Raw genomic sequence first — 24,214 nt, 5'->3', positions numbered from 1 at the left:
TTTATTAGGACATACTAGCAGGAAATTAGTGGTTTAAAAATCACATAATAGAGATTTGTGATCTCTATTATGTGATCCAGCAATCCCACTGCTGGGTATTTACTCAAAATAAAGCAAATCAATATATCGAAGAGATATCTGTACTCCCATGTTTGTTGCAGCACTGGTCACAATAGCAAAATTTGGAAGCAGGCTAAGTGTCCACTGACAGATGAATAAATAAATAAAATATGGTACATAATATACAATGGAGTATTATTCAGCCATAAAAAAGAATGAGATCCTGTCATCTGCAACATAGATGGAACTGGAGATCATTATGTTACGTGAATTAAACCAGGCACAGAAAGGAAAATGTCACATGTTCTCACTTATTTGTGGGATCTAAAAATCAAAACAACTGAATTCGTGGACATAGAGAGTAGAATGATGGTTACCAGAGGGTGGTAAGAGTAGTGGGGAGTAGGGAGAGGTGGGGGTGATTAATGGGTATATAAAAAGAAAGAATGAGACCTACTATTTGATAGCACAACAGGGTGACTATAGTCAATAATAAATTGTACATTTTTAAATAACTAAGAGTGTAAATTGGACTGTTTGTAACACAAAGGATAATAGCATTTGATTATTATTCATCATATCCCTGTACCAAAACATCTCATGTACAACTGATATGTACCCACAAAAATTGAAAATAAAAATGTTTTAAAAAATTCTGGTATGGCTGGATTGTTTTATTCTTAAAGAAATATATCTACTAAATATATCCTACTAAAAATCCGCAACTGTCTTTGTTAATTAAGCACAGATTTTAATTTGAAAAGCCTGGTCCCGTCTGCTAAGATTGAATTTTGCTAGATCCATAAATATAAAAAAAAGATCAATTCAAATGAGGGCAATAAGAGTAAAATAAATGGAAATTAATTGGTATCACTAAAAATAAAGAAATAAAGATTATAAAAGAGGGGACTCTCCCTAATCAAAAATCATTCGCACACTGCTGGGATTATACGAAGATGACAGAAATCCTTCTTACTGGCATTTAAATCTTGGCCCTCCATTTTAACACTCTTTCCCCTTAGCCCCCAACAAACCTGAGAACAGTGTCAATGAAAAGTACAACTTTGACATTATAACAAACAATATTTTACAGACTATCATTAATGTGCTAGGTTATCTTTGCAGAAGGCTTAGATAGAGCTCTACTGTCATTTTTTCTTATCTAAATGTAAAATGTTGATTGTTTTATAAGCAGAGTGAAAAATACCTAGGTATTTACATACAATCAGGTCCATAAAAGATAAAAATTCACTTATCGGGATTTGAGTCCTATTAATTGACATATTCAACTTTCTAGGATGAACTTACAAATAGAATGGGGGGTGGGGGGAATAAGTCTTCCTTCCCTCTCTTTCTCTTTTCTTAACTCAGGAAGGAGCAATGATTTATCTCTGTCCACTCTGGGCGGGGGTGCGGGGGGGCAGGTAGTACGCTGCTTGTAAGGGATAATTATTTGGAGAATACTTTAGTTTCACGGTTGATGAAATTACAAAGAGATACTGTTTGGGGTATTAAAGTAAATAAGTATAACAGAACATACCTGAAAAAGAACATGTACATGGCAGCTGTGATGCAAAACAAAAGGACCTGTAACGAAGAGAAAATACATTACTTGCAAAAGAACACTGACATCACCATTTGAGTGACTCATAAAAGCAAAATACTATTAAATCTTGTGCCTGAAACAATAAAAGGATATACGAACCAGTCACACGCATTTCATATTCCTCAACCTTTCATATAAACCAAGCTTGTTCAACCTGCAGCCTGCAGGCTGCATGAGCCCCAAGACAGCTTTGAATGTGGTCCAACACAATTTGTAAACTTTCTTTAAACATTGTGATTTTTTTGCAATTTTTTTTTTTAGTTCATCAACTATCATTAGTGTTAGTGTATTTCAAGTATTGCCCAAGACAATTTTTATTCTTCCAGTGTGGCCCAGAAAAGCTAAAAGATTGGACATCCCTAATATAGCCTATATCAGGAGAATAAATTGCAATACTTATATATATATATATATATATATATATATATATATAGACCGGATAGAAGGGTAACAGGGTTCACAAAAAAGGGAACAGCTAATTTTTAACTGTCTGTTAGAATGCCTAAACATGCAAGCTTAACTTAAAAACAAGGACAACAGCTTTTGTATAATCAGTTCAGTGAATAAATCAGAAAGGTTATTAACTATGATATGAAGATGACCAGATCTTCTAATGTAAAATACAGTCCAGTTGTCAACCAATTCTAATCAATAAGAAACGCTCATAAAAATACAATATTCCTTTGTGGAATACAGACTAGCTATAAAAGTAATTCCTCTAGAAGCAGGCATAAGAACATCTGAAATGATGGTCTCAAAAACATCATAGTAAACACAACATATTAAGATGGTATGTTGAAGGAACCCAGAACTCCAGTCCTGACTAATGTCTTAGTTATACCAAAAAAAAACAGATTAGAAAAGTTGTTTTAAATCATAAAAATTAAAATTGTAGAATGCATTCTTATGATAAAAAACAACAGTACAAATTAAGCCTAAGAATCGTCAATGGCCTCACATCACAGACAAATAAGATATGAACTTTCTTTCAATTGTGAAAGGGTGACCACAAGAACAGAAATGAAAACACTGCAAAAAATGTTTTGCTATTTCTAACACAAATAATTTCTAGTCAACCTGATGAAAGCATGGTAGTTTTGCCATTACAAATCAAGCTTGACAAGTTTGCTGTCTTAGCCTAAGATAAGCATTATACATACAGCCTGAATGACTTAGAAATATATAAATATACCAATGAAAAACAGGATTGTTATCAATTAATATGAAGTAAATATTATATATATTTATGTAACATTTTATATCTATAAAATCTCTTTCTGTGCCAAACACACATACTCTTCTCCCCTCCCTCTTTCCCTCCTTCCTTCCTCTCTCCATCTCTCTTCTCCACTGACTTAAAACACCCTATCCGTGATGCATAAGGTTCATTTTACCATTTCACTGTTTTTAGAAACATAACTTAAAGCATGTAAAATAATTTTCAGTTATTTCTAATTGATTATAAATTAAAGTATAAGCGGGTTTATTTACTGGTTATAATTTGCCTAACAAAACCCAGTCATGATACTCAATTTTTTTTAATTTCTCTATCATTCAATCCCCGTTGGACAATGTCATCCTTCCCAGATGTTCAATGCTTCAGACTTTTCCTGCACTAATAAGTGTCCCCCTTGCAGATCACACTAAAAACCTCTCTAGAAGTATCCCACAAATCTTTCACACACTCTTCATCTTCTCTAAATATCCAAAGTCTGCCTTCCCTCAAAATGTTGCCAGGTTCTATCCTAATATGCTAACCTATCTGTGTTCATACTAAACTGATAATTATCTTTACAAATAACACACTTGAAACTGAGAAAAAGTACAACGTTTAAGAACTCAAGCTTTAGAGTAAGATAGATCTTGGTTTGAATCCTAGTTCTGTGTAACTCTAGATACTTTATTTAATTTCCCTAAACCTTAGATCCCTTATCTATAAACTGAGAATAATATCATACTTTGAATTATTTAGAAGAATTAGTGAGACGATGCATATAAAAGTGGAGACCTCAGCAGACTGTTTTTATCTTGTTTTGTTACTGACATAAGTGATCTAGATAGAAAAACCTAACCCAGAGACATAAATCTGGAAAGAAATTATTTTTAATCAGGTAGCCCTTTTGAAATCTCTAATATCACCAATAATTAGGAGAATAAATCAAAAGGATATTACAGTGCAATTGACTGATTCATTAAACAAATATTTATTGAATTCCTACTACGTGTCAGGCACTGTCCTAAAACTTAGAACAAGGCACAAAATGGACAAAAGTCTTTGCCCTCATGGAACTTATCTTCTAGCCAGGTGAGAGAATATATTTTTAAAAAGATGTATGTTAGACAGTATTAGGAGTTTTGGAGATAAATAAAGTAGAATAAGGAAAAAGAAATACAAAAGACTAGGGATTGTTATTTTATACAAAGTGGTCAAAGAAGAAGAGACTTGTTAGCAGAGACACTATAAGAGAAAAGCCAGAGGACCATATGCATACAGCCACTGGAAGGATTTTGGATTTTATCAAGAAAGATGGGAACTTAATGCAAAATACGTTTGTTATTATTTTAGTTAAAGATGCTAAAAACAGCATTTCATTTTTAGCTAAGTTTTTAAAAAGTTTTTAAAACTGTGCTAGTTTATCATTGTGACTTTCACAAAGTATTTTTCCAAATAAATCTAAATCCACAGTTAAATAATGAAGAATATTTTCTCTGTGTTTGAGATTACAGAATTTTAGAGCTAAGAGAAATTTTGAAACAAACCATCATATTTTTCATCAGGAAACTCAGATCCTGAAAAGGTAAGTGATATGCCCATACTCACTGAGCTAGCTGTATCTTACATTCCTTCATTAAAAAAATATTGGCCAAGTGGTTACTCTGTATCTGCTAGATAGAGAGGATATTTAAATATAATTCTGACCCTCAAGGACATTACAGGATACTGTAGTCCAATACTGTAGTTACTGGACACGTGTGGCTATCTAAACGATTTAATAGCTTTATTGAGGTATAATTAATATAAATTGTACATATTTAAAGTGTACAATTTCATAAGTTTCAACATAGCTATATACCTGTAAAATAATCATCATAAGCAAAATAATAAACATATTCACCCAAAAAGCTGCTTATAGTATTCTCCCATTATTTGTTGGACGGTAAATCTACCTTTCTTTGGCTTGATGTTAGCTCTCTTGTAGTTTTAACTGATTGGGGTCTTTATATTTGAAGTGCATTGCTTGTAGGCAGCATATAATAGTTTCCTGCTTTTTTATCCTATCAGAAAATCTTTGTGTCTTAATTGAGATATTTAGACTATTTACATTTAATGTGATTATTGGTATGCTTACATTTTAATCTATCATCTTGCTATTTATTTGTCTACTTGTCTCTTACTGTTTTTTCCCCTCCTTTCTGCCCCTTTTAGATTAACTGAGTTTTTGTTTTGTTTTGTTTTGTTTTTTGAGACGGAGTCTCGCACTGTCACCAGGCTGAAGTGCAGTGGTGTGATCTCGGCTCACTGCAACCTCCGCCTCCCAGGTTCAAGCAATTATCCTGCTTCAGCCTCCCCAGTAGCTGGGATTACAGGCATGTGCCACCACACCCAGCTAATTTTTGTATTTTTAGTAGAGATGGGGTTTCACCATGTCGGCCAGGCTGGTCTCAAACTCCTGACCTCAGGTGATCTGCCCGCCTTGGCCTCTGAAAGTGCTGGGATTACAGGTATAAGCTACTGCCCCCAGTAACTGAGTATTTTTCAATAATTCCATTTTATTCCCTTTGTTGGCTTATTTTAGTGTTGGTTTTATGGTTTATAGTACACATCTTTAAATTGTCTATATTCAAATGACATTATACTACTTAACATACAGAATACAAATCTTCCAATAATGTATTTCCATTTCTCCCCTCGACCTTTGTGCTATTATTGTCATCCATAGTGCATGTATGTACAGATACATCTAAATTCATCATATTTTAATCACTTTGACTTAAAAATGTAGGTCTGCAAAAAGTTTTTTCATTTTGTTTTGAAAGATACTTTTGCTGGGTATAGAATTCTAGGTTGATGGATCCTTCTGTTTCAGTGGTTTACAAATGTCACTCCATTGTCTTTTCACAATTTGATTATGATGTGCCTGGGGTAGTCTTCAAAATATTTCCTGTAGTAGGAATTATTAGGCTACTTGTATCTGTGGGTTTACAGTTTCTATTAAATTTGAGTAATTTTCAGTCATTATTTCATCATTATTTTTTCTTCTCCTTTCTCCTCTGCTTCAAGAACTCCAACTACATGAACAGGTTACCCACAACTCACAGATGTTATCTTTATTTGGTGATTAAAAAAGAAAAAACAAAAGCTTGACCAGGCGCAGTGGCTCATCCCTGTAATCCCAGGACTTTGGGAGGCCGAGGTTGTCAGATCACTTGAGGTCAGGGGTTCATGACCAGCCTGTCCAACATGGCAAAACCCTGTCTCCACTAAAAATACAAAAATTAGTCATCATGGTGCACATCTGTAATTTCAGCTACTTGGGAGACTGAGACATGACAATTGCTTGAACCCAGGAAACAGAGGTTGCAGTGAGTGAGACGGCACCACTGCACTGCAGCCTGGGTGATGGAATGAGAATCTGCCTCAAAAAGAAAAAAAAAAAAAAGTCTCTTTTCTCTCAATACATTATGCTAAGTGAAAGAGGCCAATCACAAAGACCAATTTTGTATGATATTCTTAATATAAAATTCCAAAACAGGCAAGTCCACCTACAGAAAGTAGAACAGTGGTGGCCTAGAGTTGGAGGAGTAAGGGGTGATGGAGAGGAACTACTAAGACCATTTTAGATGGTCTCTATTCTTATGTCTTCAGGTTCACTAATATTTTATTCTGCAATGTATAATCTGCCATTAATATCATCCAGTAAGCTTTTCATCTCACAAATTTTAATTTTCACCTCTAGAAGTTTCATTTTTCCTTTTTCCCCCTATTTCCATATCTCTAACTTTTTGAAACTATAAAATTCAGTTATGATAACTCTTTTTAATGTCTTTACCTGCTAATTTAACATATTCATAAGTTCTCATTTGGCATTAATTTGCTGATTTATCTCTTCATTATGGCTCAAATTTTCCTATTTCTTATTGCATGGTGGTAATTTTTCACTGGCTGTCAGCCATTCTAAATTTTACCTTAATGGGTGTTGTCTATGTTTGTATTCCCATAAGTTTTCTTGAGCTTTGTTGTGAGACACAGTTAAGTTACTTGGAAATGGTTTGATCTTTTAAGGACTTGCTTTTAAGATATTTTAACAAGAAATGAAATCCAGGGATAATTATTCCCCATTACTAAGGTAAAACATTATGTGTACTTTACCCACTGCCATGTGAATCTTTGAGATTTTCCAGTCTGGCTAATAAAACAGTATTCCTATTCCTGTTTGAGTGCTAACTACTCAATTAAAAACCTCTAATTCTTCAGATTGTTCCTTCTTTGGCCTGAAGCAGTTTCCTCACATGTAAGCCCTACTCAGTAATCAGCTGAGTACTTTCCTCTCTAGTCCCCTGTTCTGTGAACTCTATCCAGCATGGTCCACCTACACTTTGAGCTTTATTTCCTCAACTCAGAAAGTCCTCTAGGTTTTGTCTGAGTGACCCTTCTTTGATCCATGCCTGGAAATTCTCTCTAGACAGTAAGCTTGGGTAACTGTAGAGCACATTTGTTTCCTATATCTCAGGGAACATTGTCCTTCAATATTTAATATCCAGGATCTTGCATACCATTTTTTCATAGACTTTGTTCATGTTTTTGATCAAGTTGTTTCCACTTTCCAACTGGAAGAGTAAATCCATCACGGGTATCAAATCATGACCGGAATCAGAGTGTGGTTATTTAAATTTAAATTAATTAAAATTAAATAATATTAAAATTTGTTTCCTCATTCACCCTAGCCATATCTCAAGTAATCAAAAGCCATATGCTTTAGTGGATACCATAACAGACAGAACAGGTATAGGTCATTCTCATCACTGCAAAAAGTTCTATCGGACATCTCTAGACAGTGAATGACATTTTCACTGTGTATTACAGCAATGTTTTAGCACTTTACATATTTTAACTTTAGCTGCAAAGTATACATCTGCACATATATATACTTTACACTTTCTTGTGTAAATTGACACAAAAATTAATGATCATATCATTTAATTTGTTCACTTGTAGAAACAATATAATACTACCTATTACATATGCCACAAGGATTTATATATGATGTAACATACATAAAGCCTAATAGTGTGACTAGCACATCAGTGATGCTCAATACATGGTAACTTTTAACTTGAAAAAATTTCTCTATAATTCATTACCACTTCACAGCAATGGGGCAATATACTTCAGCAGGATAAGTAATTCTGAAATTGCTGTTTTCACTTTTTTTTTAATAGTTTTAAATTCAAAAAATAATATCAGTCATACTAAAACATGAATGAACCTCAAATACATTATGCTAAGTGAAAGAGGCCAATCACAAAGACCAATTATGTATGATATTCTTAATATAAAATTCCAGAACAGGCAAGTCCACCTACAGAAAGTAGAACAGTGGTGGCCTAGAGTCGGAGGAGTAAGGGGTGATGGAGAGGAACTACTAAGGGATGATGAAGAAGGACTGCTAATAGGTACAAGAATTCTTTGGGGGCAATGAAAAGGTTTTAAAATTAGATTGCAGGGTTGGATGCCACACAACTCAGTAAATATTTGAAAAACCCATGAAACTGATATATTAAACTGGTAAATCTTATAGCATATAAACTACACCTCAAAAAAGCTGTTAAACTTATACAAAAAAAGTAATGCATGTACATGATAAAAACAAAAATTCAAACAGAATAACAAATAACAACGAAAAGAAAGTTCCCTTCTAAGACTTTTGGACTTTTATAGAATTTTGTACGAGTATGTACGTACCTTTGTACATAGATACACATCGAATAAAGACATTGTCTTAAAGACATATACTTTTCAATTTTATATACACAAAGCATACACATATATGGATATGCTGAAGTTTATTTAAAGTCTCCTATGAATCCTTAGAGTGGATGCAATAAACATTTCTAAATACCAAAGTATACTTTGTAAACATCTCTGGAAGTGAATTCTTGTCAAAGGACAAGTACATTTTTAATTTCGACAAATATTGCCAAATGGACCTCCAAAGAAAACTATACCAATATATACTCCCCACAACAGCATATGAAAGTAGCTATTTCCTTACATTAGTTATTTTCCTATACCCATAAAAACTGTGTTTTATCAAACTGTTCTATCCTTGCCAATCTGATGGGTGAAAGAAATATTATTTCATATTATAGTTACATCCCTCTTATTAGTGAAGCTGAGCCTCCCAGGTTTATAATCCTTTTGTTTGTTTTTTTGGTTGGTTGGTTGGTTGGCTGGTTAAACTACTTTTTCATATGCTTTATTTTTGGTTGGGTTAATGGCCTTTTAGAAACCATTTTGTTTTTTGAAACTGAATATATTTATATGAAAACATGGAATTTTATTATTATCAACAAAAATATGGGTGGTTAAATAAAAGCAATCACATAAAAGAAACGTCAAAATGTATTAAGCCAATATAACATGAGGGTACAGAAAGTATAACAAATAATGTGCAAATAAAGTTCATTCAGCTGGAAAATAGTGTTTTCTCTCTGCAAAGACTTTGTAGGAAATGACAGATTTACAATATATTGTTTCCTGTTATAGGTCTTACAAAACTTTCAAGAAAAACTGTACTATTCTGTCATCACTATGTCATGTAGAATTACATGAAAACTATGCCTCACAAGCAGTAGCAAAGAAACAAAATCACAATATAGGAAGTCCTTAAAATAATCAGAAATATCAAAAATGTGAACATGACTGAAAGTAAACACAGCCTGTTAAAGAAAGTTGTTTTTACTATTTAAGCCTGAAAGTGGTTAAAACATATATCCATTTTAAATTCTACTAGAAAACTGAACACATGGTACATTTAACTATTTCCTACCACAGAACTCTTCTGCTTTTCATTAGTGTATTTCATTATTTGATTTTTGCACCTGATCACAGTGCCTGTGGCCATTCCTTCTTAAGTATCTCCAAAGACACTGGTGCTTAGTGACTAGTGAACCTAGCTAGCCTTCACTATTCACCAAGCTCATCTCCCGCCACATTCATTAAGATCCTCTTCCTTCCATGACTCAGATAAATACTGACACTCATTGCTCTTCTCAAGAAGAGCAATACACTTCCTCTTGCGCCGTCTGTACTTCATTCATATTTTAGCCATGTTTCTACCTATCCATTCAACAAAAATTAATCTGGTGTCATGTGTTTCTAATATTTTATAACCATGCAACTTGAAAGGAGACAGATGTAGAAAGGTAAGCTCTGGATTCAGGAGCCTTCATGATCTTGAATAAAACAGAAAAGACAAGGAACCACAAGTTCTCATCCTCCTTCATTTATTTATTCAATATCTGCTATAGTCCCAGCACACTAGGGGAAAGTAACTACCTAATACTTGATTCTTGTTGCCCTGAAGAACATAGTTTGGTGGAAATGCAGGCATATTAACAGATCATTCCAATAGAATACAATAGGATAGAAGTATTTCTACTTCATCCTATAGGTGGCACTCACCAAAACATCTGATTATATTGTTATTTCAATTATTTAATATATTTAAGCAATGGTTTTGGTGTTGTTTGTATACTTTCTTTATATCTCTTACTTACTTAGAACACAAAGTCCCAGAGGGCAGAGTCTTTATATAACCACATATGTAGATACATTATTGATAATAAGAGTTTTTATAACGTTAGTTTCTATTTAAAGAAACCATCTGTCAGGAAACTAAACAGTACTCCCATTCATATACTTTTTTAAAAGACTAAACTTTAGACTCTGCTAAGCATCTTCAACTTTTCTGAAAACAGACTATTGCATGGTCTCTTTGTGAATACAGCTCTTACCAAACAAGTAAGTATTATTATAATTTACAATGTGTGTTCAAAGTCAAAATATATGCAACATGTCATTATCATAATATTTATGTGTCTTATATGTAATTTTAAACAACACTATCCTAAAGTTAAATAGCTATGTATTGCTATATAACAAATTTTTAAAATCATTGTTTAATTAAAATCTCCCATAATATACAGTCCATTTTTTTAATTATTTCATTTGTTTTGGATTAGCAGCTTTACCTAATTTTTTTATGTTTCTATTCCTTGATAAAACAAATACAGGGAAACCATAATAACCTTAAAGAGAATTTAGAGCCAAAAATGCCAGACTAGAAGTAAGAAAGAATTCTTGGGTCTCCAGGTTAAGACTGTAAACTTGATGAAATCACTGTTATTCTTTAAACCTTAATTTTTCATCCATAAAAAGAAGTTACATTAATCTCTAGGATATTTCAGAACTTCAAAGTTCTATCATTCCGTAAGTCAATTTTTTTCAGTGTACAACAAACATTTCAATGCATATTGTAACTAATATATATTATAATAACACAGAATAAGCCAAGTGTCAGAATTTATGTATACACCAAGAAAATAAAATTACTTTCACTGAATTGTGTGTGGGAACTCACAGTAAATATGCCAGAAACTTAGGCCTAGACTCTTACTTGCACTGTTCGCCATTGTGTTTTTTTTGTTTTTGTTTTTGTTTTTGTTTTTTTGAAATGGAGTCTCACTCTATTGCCCAGGCTGGAGTACACTGGGGCAATCTCAGCTCACTGCAAACTCCACCTCCCAGGTTCAAGTGATTCTCATGCCTCAGCCTCTCTAGTAGCTGGGATTATACGCATGCGCTACCACACCCAGCTAATTTTTGTATTTTTACTAGAGACGGGGTTTCACCATGTTGGCCAGGCAGGCTGGTCTCAAACCCCTGATCTCAGGTGATCCACCTGCCTCGGACTCTAAACGTGCTGGGATTACAGGCATGAACTACCACACCCAGGCAACCATTCTTGATTTATACCTTCAAGGCCACTAAACAGAGTCTGGCAACACATTAACCTTTAAATATTCCATTTGTAGAAGCAGATATGTTAGAGTGGCTGGGTGAAGCACAGCCTATATGCTATCCTGTCCTTTTATAGTAAGTAGATTAGTTGTAGTTGCATCTTGTCTTCTGTAAAAACGGGACAATTTAAAGTAAAGTTTTCAATACTCAGTAAGTAATATTAACTATATCCTGGAAGTTAGAGTCCTTATTACAACAAAATTCTAATTCTGCTGACAGATTTTAAAAATAAACAGTTTAAAACAACTTGCTACTTGAAAGATTACAGATACAGATTTACATATGGAAAAATCCAGCCTTTATTTAAAATAGAAAAGAAAATTCAATGGTCAAATGACAATCAAGACAAGAAATCATTCATGAAACAGAATATTAATTGAAGCATACCCTCAGAGCTGGGACTATAAAAGCCAATTAGACATCATCATCGAACACCCAAAACATTTTATTCACGTCTCTATTTACCATGTAAAGGAAATGCAGTTTATTGGAAGTAAAGGTTAGCTAATGACTTAGGTTTAAAATTTACCAAGACATTCAGCTGCATCTTTTCTTTCCCAAACGGTTCCTCTATTTTATGGTCAATTAATTGGTCATTATAAGTCATTATAATTAAAAATGCAATTCAAAATAAACAAGAAAAGAATTACTGTGGACAGGAAGAGTGAGGAACTAAAAAGGAGCCATGGGAGAGTTTAAAGTGAAGGTAAATTTCTTTTTAAAGTAACCAATGAACATGTAGAAAAAGAAAAGAGGAGGAATAAAACAATATTCATAATAATAAACTATTAATGGTGCCAGGCACTAGACAAGTTTTTACCATTCCTACTTTAAAGATGAGGCAATTGGACTCAAAAGTTAGGGTACTCACCTAAAATCACAGAATATTTAAGTAGCTGAAACCAAGACTCAAAGCCAGGACTGTCTGACTTCAAACTGATGCTTCCAAGGTAGGAGTAATCCCCCTAATGCTTCCAAAGGTAAAAAGAAATTTGCCTTCACTAACTATCCATCTTTAAACTCTCCCATGGCTCCTTTTAGTTCCTCACTCTTCCTGTCCACATTAATCCTTCTCTTGTTTATTTTGAATTGCATTTTTAATGATGACTTTTTTTTTTTTACAAGATGTGCCTGTCCTTTTAAAAAAGGGAATGAGGAGAATCTCAGAGTTCAGTATAATAATAATAATAATTATTATTATAGAGTAACAACATCATAAATTGCAGATGTTATTGAATGGTCACCATATGTTACATGTTATATGAAGTCCTTAACATACACTGTTTTATGTAATGCTCAAAACACCCCTGCGATGTAGGGATCATTACCCCTACTTCAGAGATGAGATTTAGAGAGACATAGATAGTTAGGCAATTGAGCCAGGTTTTGAAACCAGGAAAGATTCCAAAGCCCATGAGCCGTCATGGATTTCTCTCAAGTACTTTTAAAAATCCCATTAAAGATTTACAGCATTTACAAATTTCATTCAATTTAATTATGAAACATCTACTATTTTCATGTATAGCAGATGAAACAGTAAGTTAAAATATAATCTGTGTTAAGAAGCTCGTTATCTATATAATGAATGAGATTTAAGAAAAGGTGACAGGAAAATTCCATAATCCTTATTTATTCTAGTGAAGAACAGCAATGTAAGAAGCATAATTTTTAAATTTCCAAAATAAATAATCTAAAGACTACGAACAAAAACTAAAACCTCACTTGTTTACATATATAGTAAGATGAGAGGATAAATTGCATGAGTAAGCTTTTCAATGTGTTTATATAAACTAATAAGAGATCATTCTTTATCCTAATGCTGCCAAACATGTTACTTTCTCAAATTCAGAAAGAAAAAAAAACTCACATGTCATTCAGCATATGGAGAAGGAGAAGAAAGGTGCTATATGAACTCAAGGCAACGTTACAGCTGAAAACATATTATGTTTTCAGTAGGGCAAAGTAGACAGGTCATCTATGTGAAGCCTGCTTGTTATAAATGAACAATTTGTAGTAAGTTCATTATTTTCATCCAAAGGGTGGTATTCCCATTAACCTCAAGTAAGAATAAGAACCAGGCTTAAGGTGATATTATGTTTTTCCTCCTGAGACATCAAAAAAATAAATAAGAGCTTCTAGATTACTTTAGAAAGGTCACAGCAAGGCCACATAACAAACAGCACATACCAATATGGCAATTCAGATTTCTGTCTTTTGACAAAAGCTAAGAAAGATCACTAGAATGAAGATTATTGTTCACTAAGGTGGCCAATAAGATAGCACTCACTCACTACTTCACTAAACTACAAGGTTTTGTGGACAAAAGGCCAACAGCAGCCCTCTAGCTGAGTTCCACATTTTTTTAAGTGTATATTGATAGCCAACTTAATCCCAATACATAATTCAAGAAAAAGCACCCATCAACAACAAGTAGGACATATAATCTCTTTACTTGTTTTAATTACAGCACATGAGTACATTAATCATCTATTAGTATAATAGAGTAACACTTAGTTCTCCCAAATAGTGTGTCCTGTTGCCCAATCTCAAGCCATCTACCAGTTCCCTGGGCATATGGTCATTCCAAAATTCATTTGAGAAAATCCTTCCTTAATTAGGCATGGTATTGCTCACATCTGGTTTGGTTTGGACCTATCCAGCTGCAAATTCCTCTTTTCATACTCAGTTCCCGTTATCATTTCTTCAGTCAGAAAAGGTCCTGAACTAATAATGTTTTGGGGTTTTTTTCTTTCTTTCTTTCTTTTTTTTTTAGACAGAGTCTTGCTCTCTTACCCAGGCTGGAGTGCAGTGGTGTGATCTCGGCTCACTGCAACCTCCGCCACCCAGGTTCAAGCGATTCTCCTGCTTCAGCCTCCAGAGTGGCTGGAATCACAGGCATGCACAACCACACCCAGCTAATTTTGTATGTGTGTGTGTATGTGTTTGTGTGTATTTTTAGTAGAGACCGTGTTTCACCATGTTGGCCAGGCTGGTCTCGAACTCCTGACCTCAGGTGATCCGCCCACGCCCGGCCTTTTTGGGGTTTTTTCTAATGAGGTTAAATGAAGACTTAAAGCGCAATGAGTGTATGCACTTAAATTCTGAATCAGATGAACTGTAGAAGTGCTTTTCAGGCCGGGCGCGGTGGCTCACGCCTGTAATCCTAGCACTTTGGGAGACCAAGGCAGGCGGATCACAGGGTCAGGAGATGGAGACCATCCTGGCTAACACAGTGAAACCCCGTCTCTAACAAAAATACAAAAAAAATTAGCTGGGCATGGTGGCTGGCGCCTGTAGTCACAGCTACTCGGGAGGCTGAGGCAGGAGAATAGCATGAACCCGTGAGGCAGGGCTTCCAGTGAGCCGAGATCGCGCCACTGCACTCCAGCCCGGGCGATAGAGCGAGACTTCATCTCAGGAAAGAAAAAAAAAAAAAAAAAAAAAGTGCTTTTCAACTCCATTTACTGCAGAATATAGACTTCTCGATTATATCTTTCCAAATTAATCTACACACAAGATTTTTTCCTTTCAAGCTTCCTATGCTTATTATAGCAAGGAAACAATTGACCACAACCTGTCAATTGTGTTGTGTAACCTTAAGAAACTTCATTTTCTGTGCTTTTGTCCCCCTCTCCAATTAGCATGACAAACTCAGCAATCCAGTCTATCACTATGAGATGTAATGATATTGAATAGAGTTTTGCAAAATACTTACAAAAGTATTTTAACAGTTTATAGATTAGAGAGTGATATAACAATAATCAACTGTGATTTTTTTTTTTTTTTGAGATAGTTTTGCTCTTATTGCCCAGGCTGTAGTGCAATGGCATGATCTCAGCTCACTGCAACCTTCCACCTCCTGGGTTCACGCCATTCTCCTGCCTCAGCCTCCCGAGTAGCTGGGACTAGAGGCGCCCGCCACCACACCCAGCTATTTTTTGTATTTTTAGTAGAGACGGGGTTTCACTATGTTGGTCAGGCTGGTCTCGAACTCCTGACCTCAGGTGATCTACCCGCCTCAGTCTCCCAAAGTGCTGGGATAACAGGTGTGGGCCACCAAGCTCGGCCCAGTAATTTTTTTTTTTTTTTTTTTTTTTTTTTTTTTGGAGACGGAGTCTTGCTCTGTCACGCAGGCTGGAGTGCAGTGGCGCGATCTCGGCTCACTGCAAGCTCCGCCCCCCAGGGTTCTCGCCATTCTCCTGCCTCAGCCTCCCGAGTAGCTGGGACTACAGGCGCCCGCCACCACGCCCGGCTAATTTTTTTGCATTTTTAGTAGAGACGGGGTTTCACCGTGTTAGCCAGGATGGTCTCGATCTCCTGACCTCGTGATCTGCCTGCCTCGGCCTCCCAAAGTGCTGGGATTACAGGCGTGAGCCACCACTCCCAGACCAACAATTTTTTGTTTTGTTTTGTGCTTTGTTTTGTTTTGTTTTGTTTTGTTTTTGAGACAAAGTCTCGCTCTTTCGCCCAGGCCAGACTGCAGTGGCGCTATCTCGGCTCATTGCAAGCTCCAACCCCCGGGTTCAAGCCATTCTCCTGCCTCAGCCTCCGGAGTAACTGGGACTGCAGGCACCCGCCACCACGCCTGGCTAAATTTTTGTATTTTTAGTAGAGATGGGGTTTCACCGTATTAGCCAAGATGGTCTCGATCTCCTGACTTTGTGATCCGCCCACCTCGGCCTCCCAAAGTGCTGGGATTACAGGTGTGAGCCATCGTGCCCCGTCCCGGCCCACTAATATTTTTAAAAATTCAGCCAACTTTGTTCAATATCCAGTGAGTCTAGAGCAATTAGTAAAAACTTAAATGCTGAGCTAGCTTTGTTTCAACAGTAAAAATGATTTTGAGAATAAACATAGGGATGAAAATCTAGTGAAACTGTAAAATCACATTTATCTAGGATCAGCTCTTAGTTATGAATTCCAAAGTGATAGAAGGAAGAAATTTATAGACCAGACGTTACCTCTATCATGGAAATCTCTCTTTTATTTTGTATTCTAGTTGCATGTGGTTAAGATCTTACACAAAATTTGTGTACAGAGCGTCAAGAATGAATCTGGTCCATATGACCTAAAATGCAACAGGCAATCAGTGTCTGCCTAAAGGCAAAACCATAATTTTAGGAATTAAAATCTGGAAATGTTTTTACAAACTTTAACCCCCAAAATAGCATTACTCTTACAACGATGGTGTCAATATTTAGCATGTATGTATAAATAAATAGGTTTACATGCACAATTCCCCTTTGGAATCCTCTTACCAAAGAAAGTATTCACTGAACTTTCTAAATAAACCCAAAATAATATACTATAAAAAATCTGAGTCTAGTCTCCACTTCAGCTGGTTTTTTTCATAATGCCTGCATCTAAGAAGACTAACAGGTTTCAGAATGAAGAATGCAATCCTCATATGGTATTTTAGCCCCTCAATTATGTTCACAACCTGATAATCATCAATTCCAGTAGAAATTGTCACAAAAAGAAAAACTAGTTTTGGTTTTTCTTCTCAATCTTTTTTCTCCAGAAGATGTCATTAAAAGGCATGGGAAGATTTGAACAAATTACCTTAAACTTTATGACAACAGCATTCTTAATGTTTCCAGTCTTTTTTTAGTAGCAATAGCATAGCAACGAGGTTTCGCTTACTTCTCCTGTTTTATTTTGTGAATACATCCACATTAATTTTTATTTTAAAATAGCAGTAACATGGATGTATATTTATTCTAGGTTTTATTCCAACGAACTACCTTGAAAATGCAGGTTATTAAACATATAGATATACTGGACATAGATTTCATGGTTAAGATTTTTAAAAATTCTTTTTAATCACTCATATCTCTTATCCAACTCTCAGATTTTTTAAGTGTCTACTTTTAAAAATATCTTACAGGTTAGAAAGAAAGCTAGAGCCTTCTCGAAATAAAATTCTACCCACCAAAACATGTAGAACATTCTCTCTGGGATATTTCTAAAACACGATGGCTAAATACCATTGCTGTCTCCACCCACAAAGTTAGAATGAGATGAACAAGCAGTATCTTAGCAGAGTAGAACAACTCCATATTGTCATGCCAGGAAGATCTAGAGGGAAACAGGATAATAACCTCAAAAACTAAGTTCTCGCAATATCCAAAGCACTTTGAAAGTGATATGACCTGGCCTTCTCAGTCTTCAAAATTTAATTAGTAACAATAAGCCAGACTAATTTAGGATGGAAGCTACAAATCCTGACGAGTATTTCTAAATGTACTCTTTTTAGTGTGTTAAATATAGGACTTGGCAAAAATGAGGTATGTTTATATATGTTAGCCAAAATCTTCACATGGAAATTATGTCTTTAATAACAAATAGTTTGATTAATATTTTAACAGAAAATGCCCTAAGGAAAGCAGGTGGTTCCTGGTATACAATATCTCAGTGTCTGAGCTATCCTAAGCATACATTCCTTCATCTTAATCAAGTTAGGAGCCAAATTATAAACTGGCATTTGTGGAGCATGATTTCATTTTTATATAAAGGAAAGTGGGTAAAATGACCAGTTGTTAATGAAAACTAAACATTAAAGTATTGCTAATTACTCTGCTTCAAAAATTTCATGAGAACCTAGACCTTTACATGCTTTTTTATTGAGACCTATCTGAGCAAAAATAAATTCTCCAATTTTATACACTCAATACTTAGTAGTGAGTACAGCATGAATGACTAGAAGAAAGTTTGCATATTATCTATAATAATATAGTGACACGAATTTCACTTTGGATTGTTATGACACTAAACTACAAAACACATCAGAGCAGTTTACTTATGCCAACTAAGTTTCAACAGAAAACTATTGTCTGATTATTTCATGTAAAACTTATGGTCAGTCACCTCATGTTATAAAACTGATTGTGTCCCCCAAAAATTCATATGTTAAAGCCCTAATCCCCAGTGTACCTGTATTTGAAGAGATGGCTGTTAGGAAAGTAACTCAGGTTAAATGAGGTCTTAAGGGTTGGGCCCTAATCCAATAAGATTGGTGTCTGTATAAGAAGTGGAAGCAACACCAGAGAGAGCTCTCACTTACTCACATGCTTGCTCCTTGCTCACTCTTGCGCCCTCGCTCTCTCACTCTCTCTGGCTCTCTCCTCCCAGCCCCGCCGCCACCCCCTGACCACATGCACAGAGGAAAGCCCATGTAAGGAAATACCAAGAAGGCTGCTATCCATAAGCCAAGAAAAGAGGTCTCACCAGAAACCAACCCTGACAGCACCTTGATCTTAGACTTGTAGCCTCCAGAACTTTGAGAAAACAAATTTCTATTGAATAAGCCATCTAGTCTGTAGTATTTTGTTACGGTAGCCCTGGTAGATTAATAATACAACCTCCAAAATTTAGGTGATTTCTACCCAGATGATTGTAGACCATTCTTAGTATTGATAATTTCCAGTACTAAAACTGCTTCTATTGAAACTCTAATCTACCTCTGAGTTGTTAGCTCTAATTAGCTACATATAAATGCATGTAAATATTTCTAATGTTTTAATTTTATTTAAATAATTTTGAATAGATATTAGACAAGAATCGCATTGTCTTGCTTTAATAAAGTATGCATATATGTTTTATGTGAATGACAACTTGTAAATTTTACAGCACATTTTTTTGAGACAGAGTCTCACTCTGTCACCCAGGCTGGAGTGCAATGGCGTGATCAGAGCTCACTGCAACCTCTGCTCCTTGGTTCAAGCGATTCTCCTGCCTCAGCCTCCCGAATAGCTGGGATTACAGGTGTGCACCACCATGCCTGGCTAATTTTTGTATTCTTAGACGGGGTTTCACCATGTTGGCCAGGCTGGTCTCAAACTCCTGACCTCAAGTGATCCACCTGCCTCGGCCTCCTAAAGTGCTGGGATTGCAGGCGTGAGCCACCATGCCCAGCCTACAGCACATTTTTAAAGCCCTGTGAGTTGACAGCTTGGAATCATGAATGGCTCCAGCAGGATTACCATGAATCACTGGGAGAGAAAAAGGGATTTAGGTATTATCACCTTAAAGAAAAAGTACTAAAGCAATATCAGCTGATATATTCATTTTTCAGATTATCTATGTAACAGAGAGTAGATGTTAAAGAAATAGGGCCCAAGGGAGCTAAGCCTGATGAGACCAAGAATCATTAGTGAGGATAGGTCTAGGGGGTGGTACAGAGCATGAGGGCAATGGAAGTGATGATGTTACAAATATGGCAAGAATTTGTTCAAAGTAAGTGTTTCCTACTTCATACCTTTGCCAAAGGCCAGTATTAGCTGGCCTAATAACTTCACGCCCATATAAGTTTTAAAGATCAAATGGCCCACTTCTAAGTTAAATCCCTAGAGTTTTTTAACACATTGACACTAGTGAGATTTGGGGGTGGATAAATTCTTTGTTGTCTGGGTGGGGCCCATGGCAGGGAAGAAGGGCTGTCTTGTATTATAGGATGTTTAGTAGCATCACTGGCCTCTACCTAGACAGCACCCCTCTGTCATCCCCACCAATGATGACAACTAAAAATGCCTCCAAACATAGCCAAATGTCTTTAGGAAGATGTACAAAATTGCCCCCAGTTGGATTTACTGCCCTAGAAGAAGCTTAGAGACTTGGAACACTCATACAATCTTAAGCACTGAAAAAGGCCTGAGAACTATCTAATCCATCCTCTTCTCTGTGACATGAATCCCCTCTGCAATGATCCTAAAAGATCACTGTCTAGCTTTTGCTTAAACATCTCCTAGAATAGGAAATTCTCAACTTTACCAGGCAACCAAATCCACCACCCCAACCTTCTTTTTTTTTTTGAGACCGAGTTTCACTCTTGTTGCCCAGGCTGGAGTGCAATGGCACGATCTCGACTCATGCAACCTCCACCTCCCTGGTTCAAGTGATTCTCCTGCCTCAGGCTCCAGAGTAGCTGGGATTACAGGCATGTGCCGCCACGCCCAACTAATTTTGCATATTTAGCAGAGACGGGGTTTCTCTATGTTGGTAAGGCTGATCTTGAACTCCCAACCTCAGGTGATCTGCCCACCTCAGCCTCCCAAAGTGCTGAGATTACAGGCATGAGCCACCGCATCCGGCCCCAAATCCCTTTTTAGAACAGTTCTATTTGAAATCCATTTTTGGTCAGTTCTCATTATTGTACTGAAATTTGCCTTTCTCTAAATTATATTCATAATTCCTAGATTTATAAAAAACTGATCATTTTTCCACAAACCTAGCCCTTCAAATATATAACTTCTACACCTTGATTCTTTGTAGGTCAAGAAAACTACAAGAGACACACAAACAACATCAATTAACACTCTGTATACCCAATGGTCAAGGAGTCGCCCAAGGCATCCATGGGATATAGAGAAATTGGCCTACCTCCCAGTTCCAGATGAGCTCAGCCCTGGATCACATATGCATTTACACCAATATTTATAAACACTTTAATATTTAAACTTTAACATTCTCAAAAACATACACTCTTATTTATTGCATTTTTCTTTTCAAATTATTTCCCTTTCATTTAAACAGGCAATTTCTGATAAAGATTAAGTTGTTAATTTTTAAAAAGATCTATTCCCCCATTGTTGGACCAAATGATACGCCTCCATCAACATACTCAGAGCCTTTTTATTATGCTATTTTATTACATACACTACTTACTTAGATGTAAATAAGCCCTTAATTTTGTACAATTTTACTTCTTGTGTAATTGATGCTCTAAATTTTGGATTGCTATGTTCTAGAATGTGTTTTTAAAGCATCATTTTAAAGTAATTGATAAAATCAAAGCATTTAAATCCCTCATTTGGAAAATATATTTTAGAAATGGCTTAAGGCAAATGTATTTTTATAAAACCTTAAAGTGCTTATGGTTTAACTGTATAATTAACGTCACATATCCAAAACTCAGCCAACAAGTCCAATTATCTAAATAGTAGTTTTAAAGTTTTGTTTTTTAAGCAAAGAAACTCTTTGCTCAAACAAAACCAGACCTGCAAAAACTTTTAGTAAAACAAATGAATGCAGAAATGCTCTGCCTGAGGTAGGGTAAGGTACCCTAAAGTCCTGATTTGCCTCTCATACTGTGTTACATAGTAGTTCCTGGTAGGCTCTGCAAAACTCTGGGAATACATGAAGAATATCTTGGAAAACACTATGTCAACACATAGTCAAACAACAGGGTAGAGTAAGCCACTGTACCCTCTCCCCTGCACTCGCTCCTCAAAAGAAAAAAAAAAAAAGGTTCAGAGGCAGGAGAGAGAAATTCACACCCACCATGCACTTAACTTGTAGTAGAATATCTTAGGTCCACTCTCAAGGTAAGTCTGTTCTTAGTTTACATATCATTTTGGCAATACAAGCTAAGGGATTTTCAAAAAGACTGTACTCCCCCCTTATCCACAAGGGGATCCATTCTGAGACCCCCAGTGGATGTCTGAAACTGCTTATAATACCAAACCCTATACACACTATGTTTCTTCCTATACATACATACCTGTGATAAAGTTTAATTTATAAATTAGGAACAGTAAGAAATTACCACAATAATAAAAAATAGAACAGTTACAATATACTATAATAAAAGTTACATGAATGGTCTCTCTCTCTCTCTCTTTCTCTCTCATCTTCTTGTACTGTACCATAGGTAACTAAAACCAGGAAAAGCAAAACCATTGACACTATGGTTAAGAGGAGGCTATTAGATAGAAGGAAATTCAGCATAGAAGGGAGAAGGAAAAGAGGAGATACTAGAGGGAAACATATAAATAACAATGAAGTTATAGTTGAAAGCAAAGGAAAAGTAAAGCATCAATAAGAATGATATACTGTTTATAAAGTTGGCCACAACAATTTCTCCCATCCCTGTATGCATACTTCCCTTGCCATTTGACTTGCTGTTCCACTCCTAGAGACAGAAATAGAGAGGTAAGTTCTCCATCCTTCCTGGGTTAGTCCTTATCACTCACTTTGACCAACAGAATATGGCGAAATTAACTCTGTGTAACTTCCAAGTCCAGTGCCTCACTTTCCTCTCTTGGAAACTTGAGGGCATTACATAAATCTGAACTAGCCAACCTGAGGATGAGAGGCAACAATGACAGAGAAGCTGATGACCAACTTAACATGTGACACCATGTTAAGACCATGCAGCCCCAGTCAAGGTCCCAAACGACTACAGCTGCATGACTAATCCCAAGAGATACCAGCAGAAGAGCTGTCCAGCTAAGCCCTGACCAAATTGCTGACTCACAGAATCATGAGCAAATAAAACTGTCGCTGTTTTAAAGCCATTAAGTTTTGGGGTAGTTCACTATATGGTAATAGATAATAAGTAACTGAAACTCAAAATTAATAGTTACCTGGAAGTCACTTACGGTAGAACAAAGAACCCTATCCAATTCAGTAGGTCCTAAATGTGTAAATATTATTGTATTATAAAGTATTTCACATTAGTAATAGTTAATAATTAATGGTACAAGTTATTTAATATGTTCTAAATAAGAAAAAGAAATATGTGACACCTTCTGTAAACAATTTAATATAATTAAATATATTTTAAAGAATCCCAAACTCATAGAAAACTTGGATTTCTGCATTACCAAATAACAAATTCTATTGATCTTAAACATTCAATACAATCAATAAAATTCTTTAGCACTCATACTTCATTAACTATTCCATCAGTGTTAAATAAAATAGAAGGTCAATTATGGATATATAAACTCTAGAATATATTTTACAATGACCTAATAATATGCATCCTTTGGCTGCTAACACATCTTAACTCTATACTTTATTAAGAACTTTGGCTGAAAAAGATCTTGTAACTAATCAGTTGTTATAGCAAAAACTCTACATAAGTCAACCATAGCTTCAGTTTTTCCTTCCCATAACATTCTGAAGTGATGTAATATAGGGGGAAAAAGCTTTAAATACTCAGAATAAAACCACTTAACTAAGCAAACACCATAATTATTAATTTATATATATTTTGCCTCATAACGTGGTACTGTCGCCAAAAGAAAATACAAAAAAAAAAAAAAGTGTTACAGAGTCTGGTCTACATAGGTAAGGTGTTTTCCTTAAAGGAAATTCTCATTCACGTGATAATCTAAACCACAGCCTAAAAAGATGTAATTTCCCAATACAAGTCTTCTGTTAATAAAATGTTAGCATGCCTACAACTAATCCTACCACTCACTTCTCTTGTTCACCAGAAAAACTGTACTGCGCTGCTATAATAGTAAAGACTGATTGAGTACATGGAAGTTTGAAAAAAGGCTGCTTTGCTGGCAAGGTACCAGGAGAGGATCACCTGCTGGTCCTATAAGTCCCCAGAAGTATTACATTACCTTGGGCATTCACCCCATTCTAGAACAGGGATCTCTTCTTATTTTTATTATTATTTTTTAGAACAGGGATCTCATCCTTTTGTGGTCTCAGAGCACTTTGGAATTCAA

General features: G+C 35.6%; 1 protein-coding gene across 7 annotated transcripts in view; it reads right to left on the bottom strand.

Annotated features, from left to right (window-relative positions):
- The window catches only part of TMEM135 (transmembrane protein 135), a 354,887-nt gene that overhangs the window by 77,770 nt on the left and 252,903 nt on the right, over nucleotides 1-24,214 (bottom strand). For all 7 annotated transcript variants that reach the window (XM_063671308.1, XM_054438028.2, XM_054438029.2 and 4 more), the window contains one exon: nucleotides 1,601-1,647. In XM_063671308.1, coding sequence (XP_063527378.1) covers nucleotides 1,601-1,647 — 47 coding nt within the window. The remainder of the gene's footprint in view (nucleotides 1-1,600; nucleotides 1,648-24,214) is intronic.

Source organism: Pongo pygmaeus, chromosome 9, assembly GCF_028885625.2.
Source record: "Pongo pygmaeus isolate AG05252 chromosome 9, NHGRI_mPonPyg2-v2.0_pri, whole genome shotgun sequence".
Taxonomy (NCBI): Eukaryota; Metazoa; Chordata; class Mammalia; order Primates; family Hominidae; genus Pongo; species Pongo pygmaeus.
This window is presented reverse-complemented; position numbering and strand designations above follow the sequence as displayed.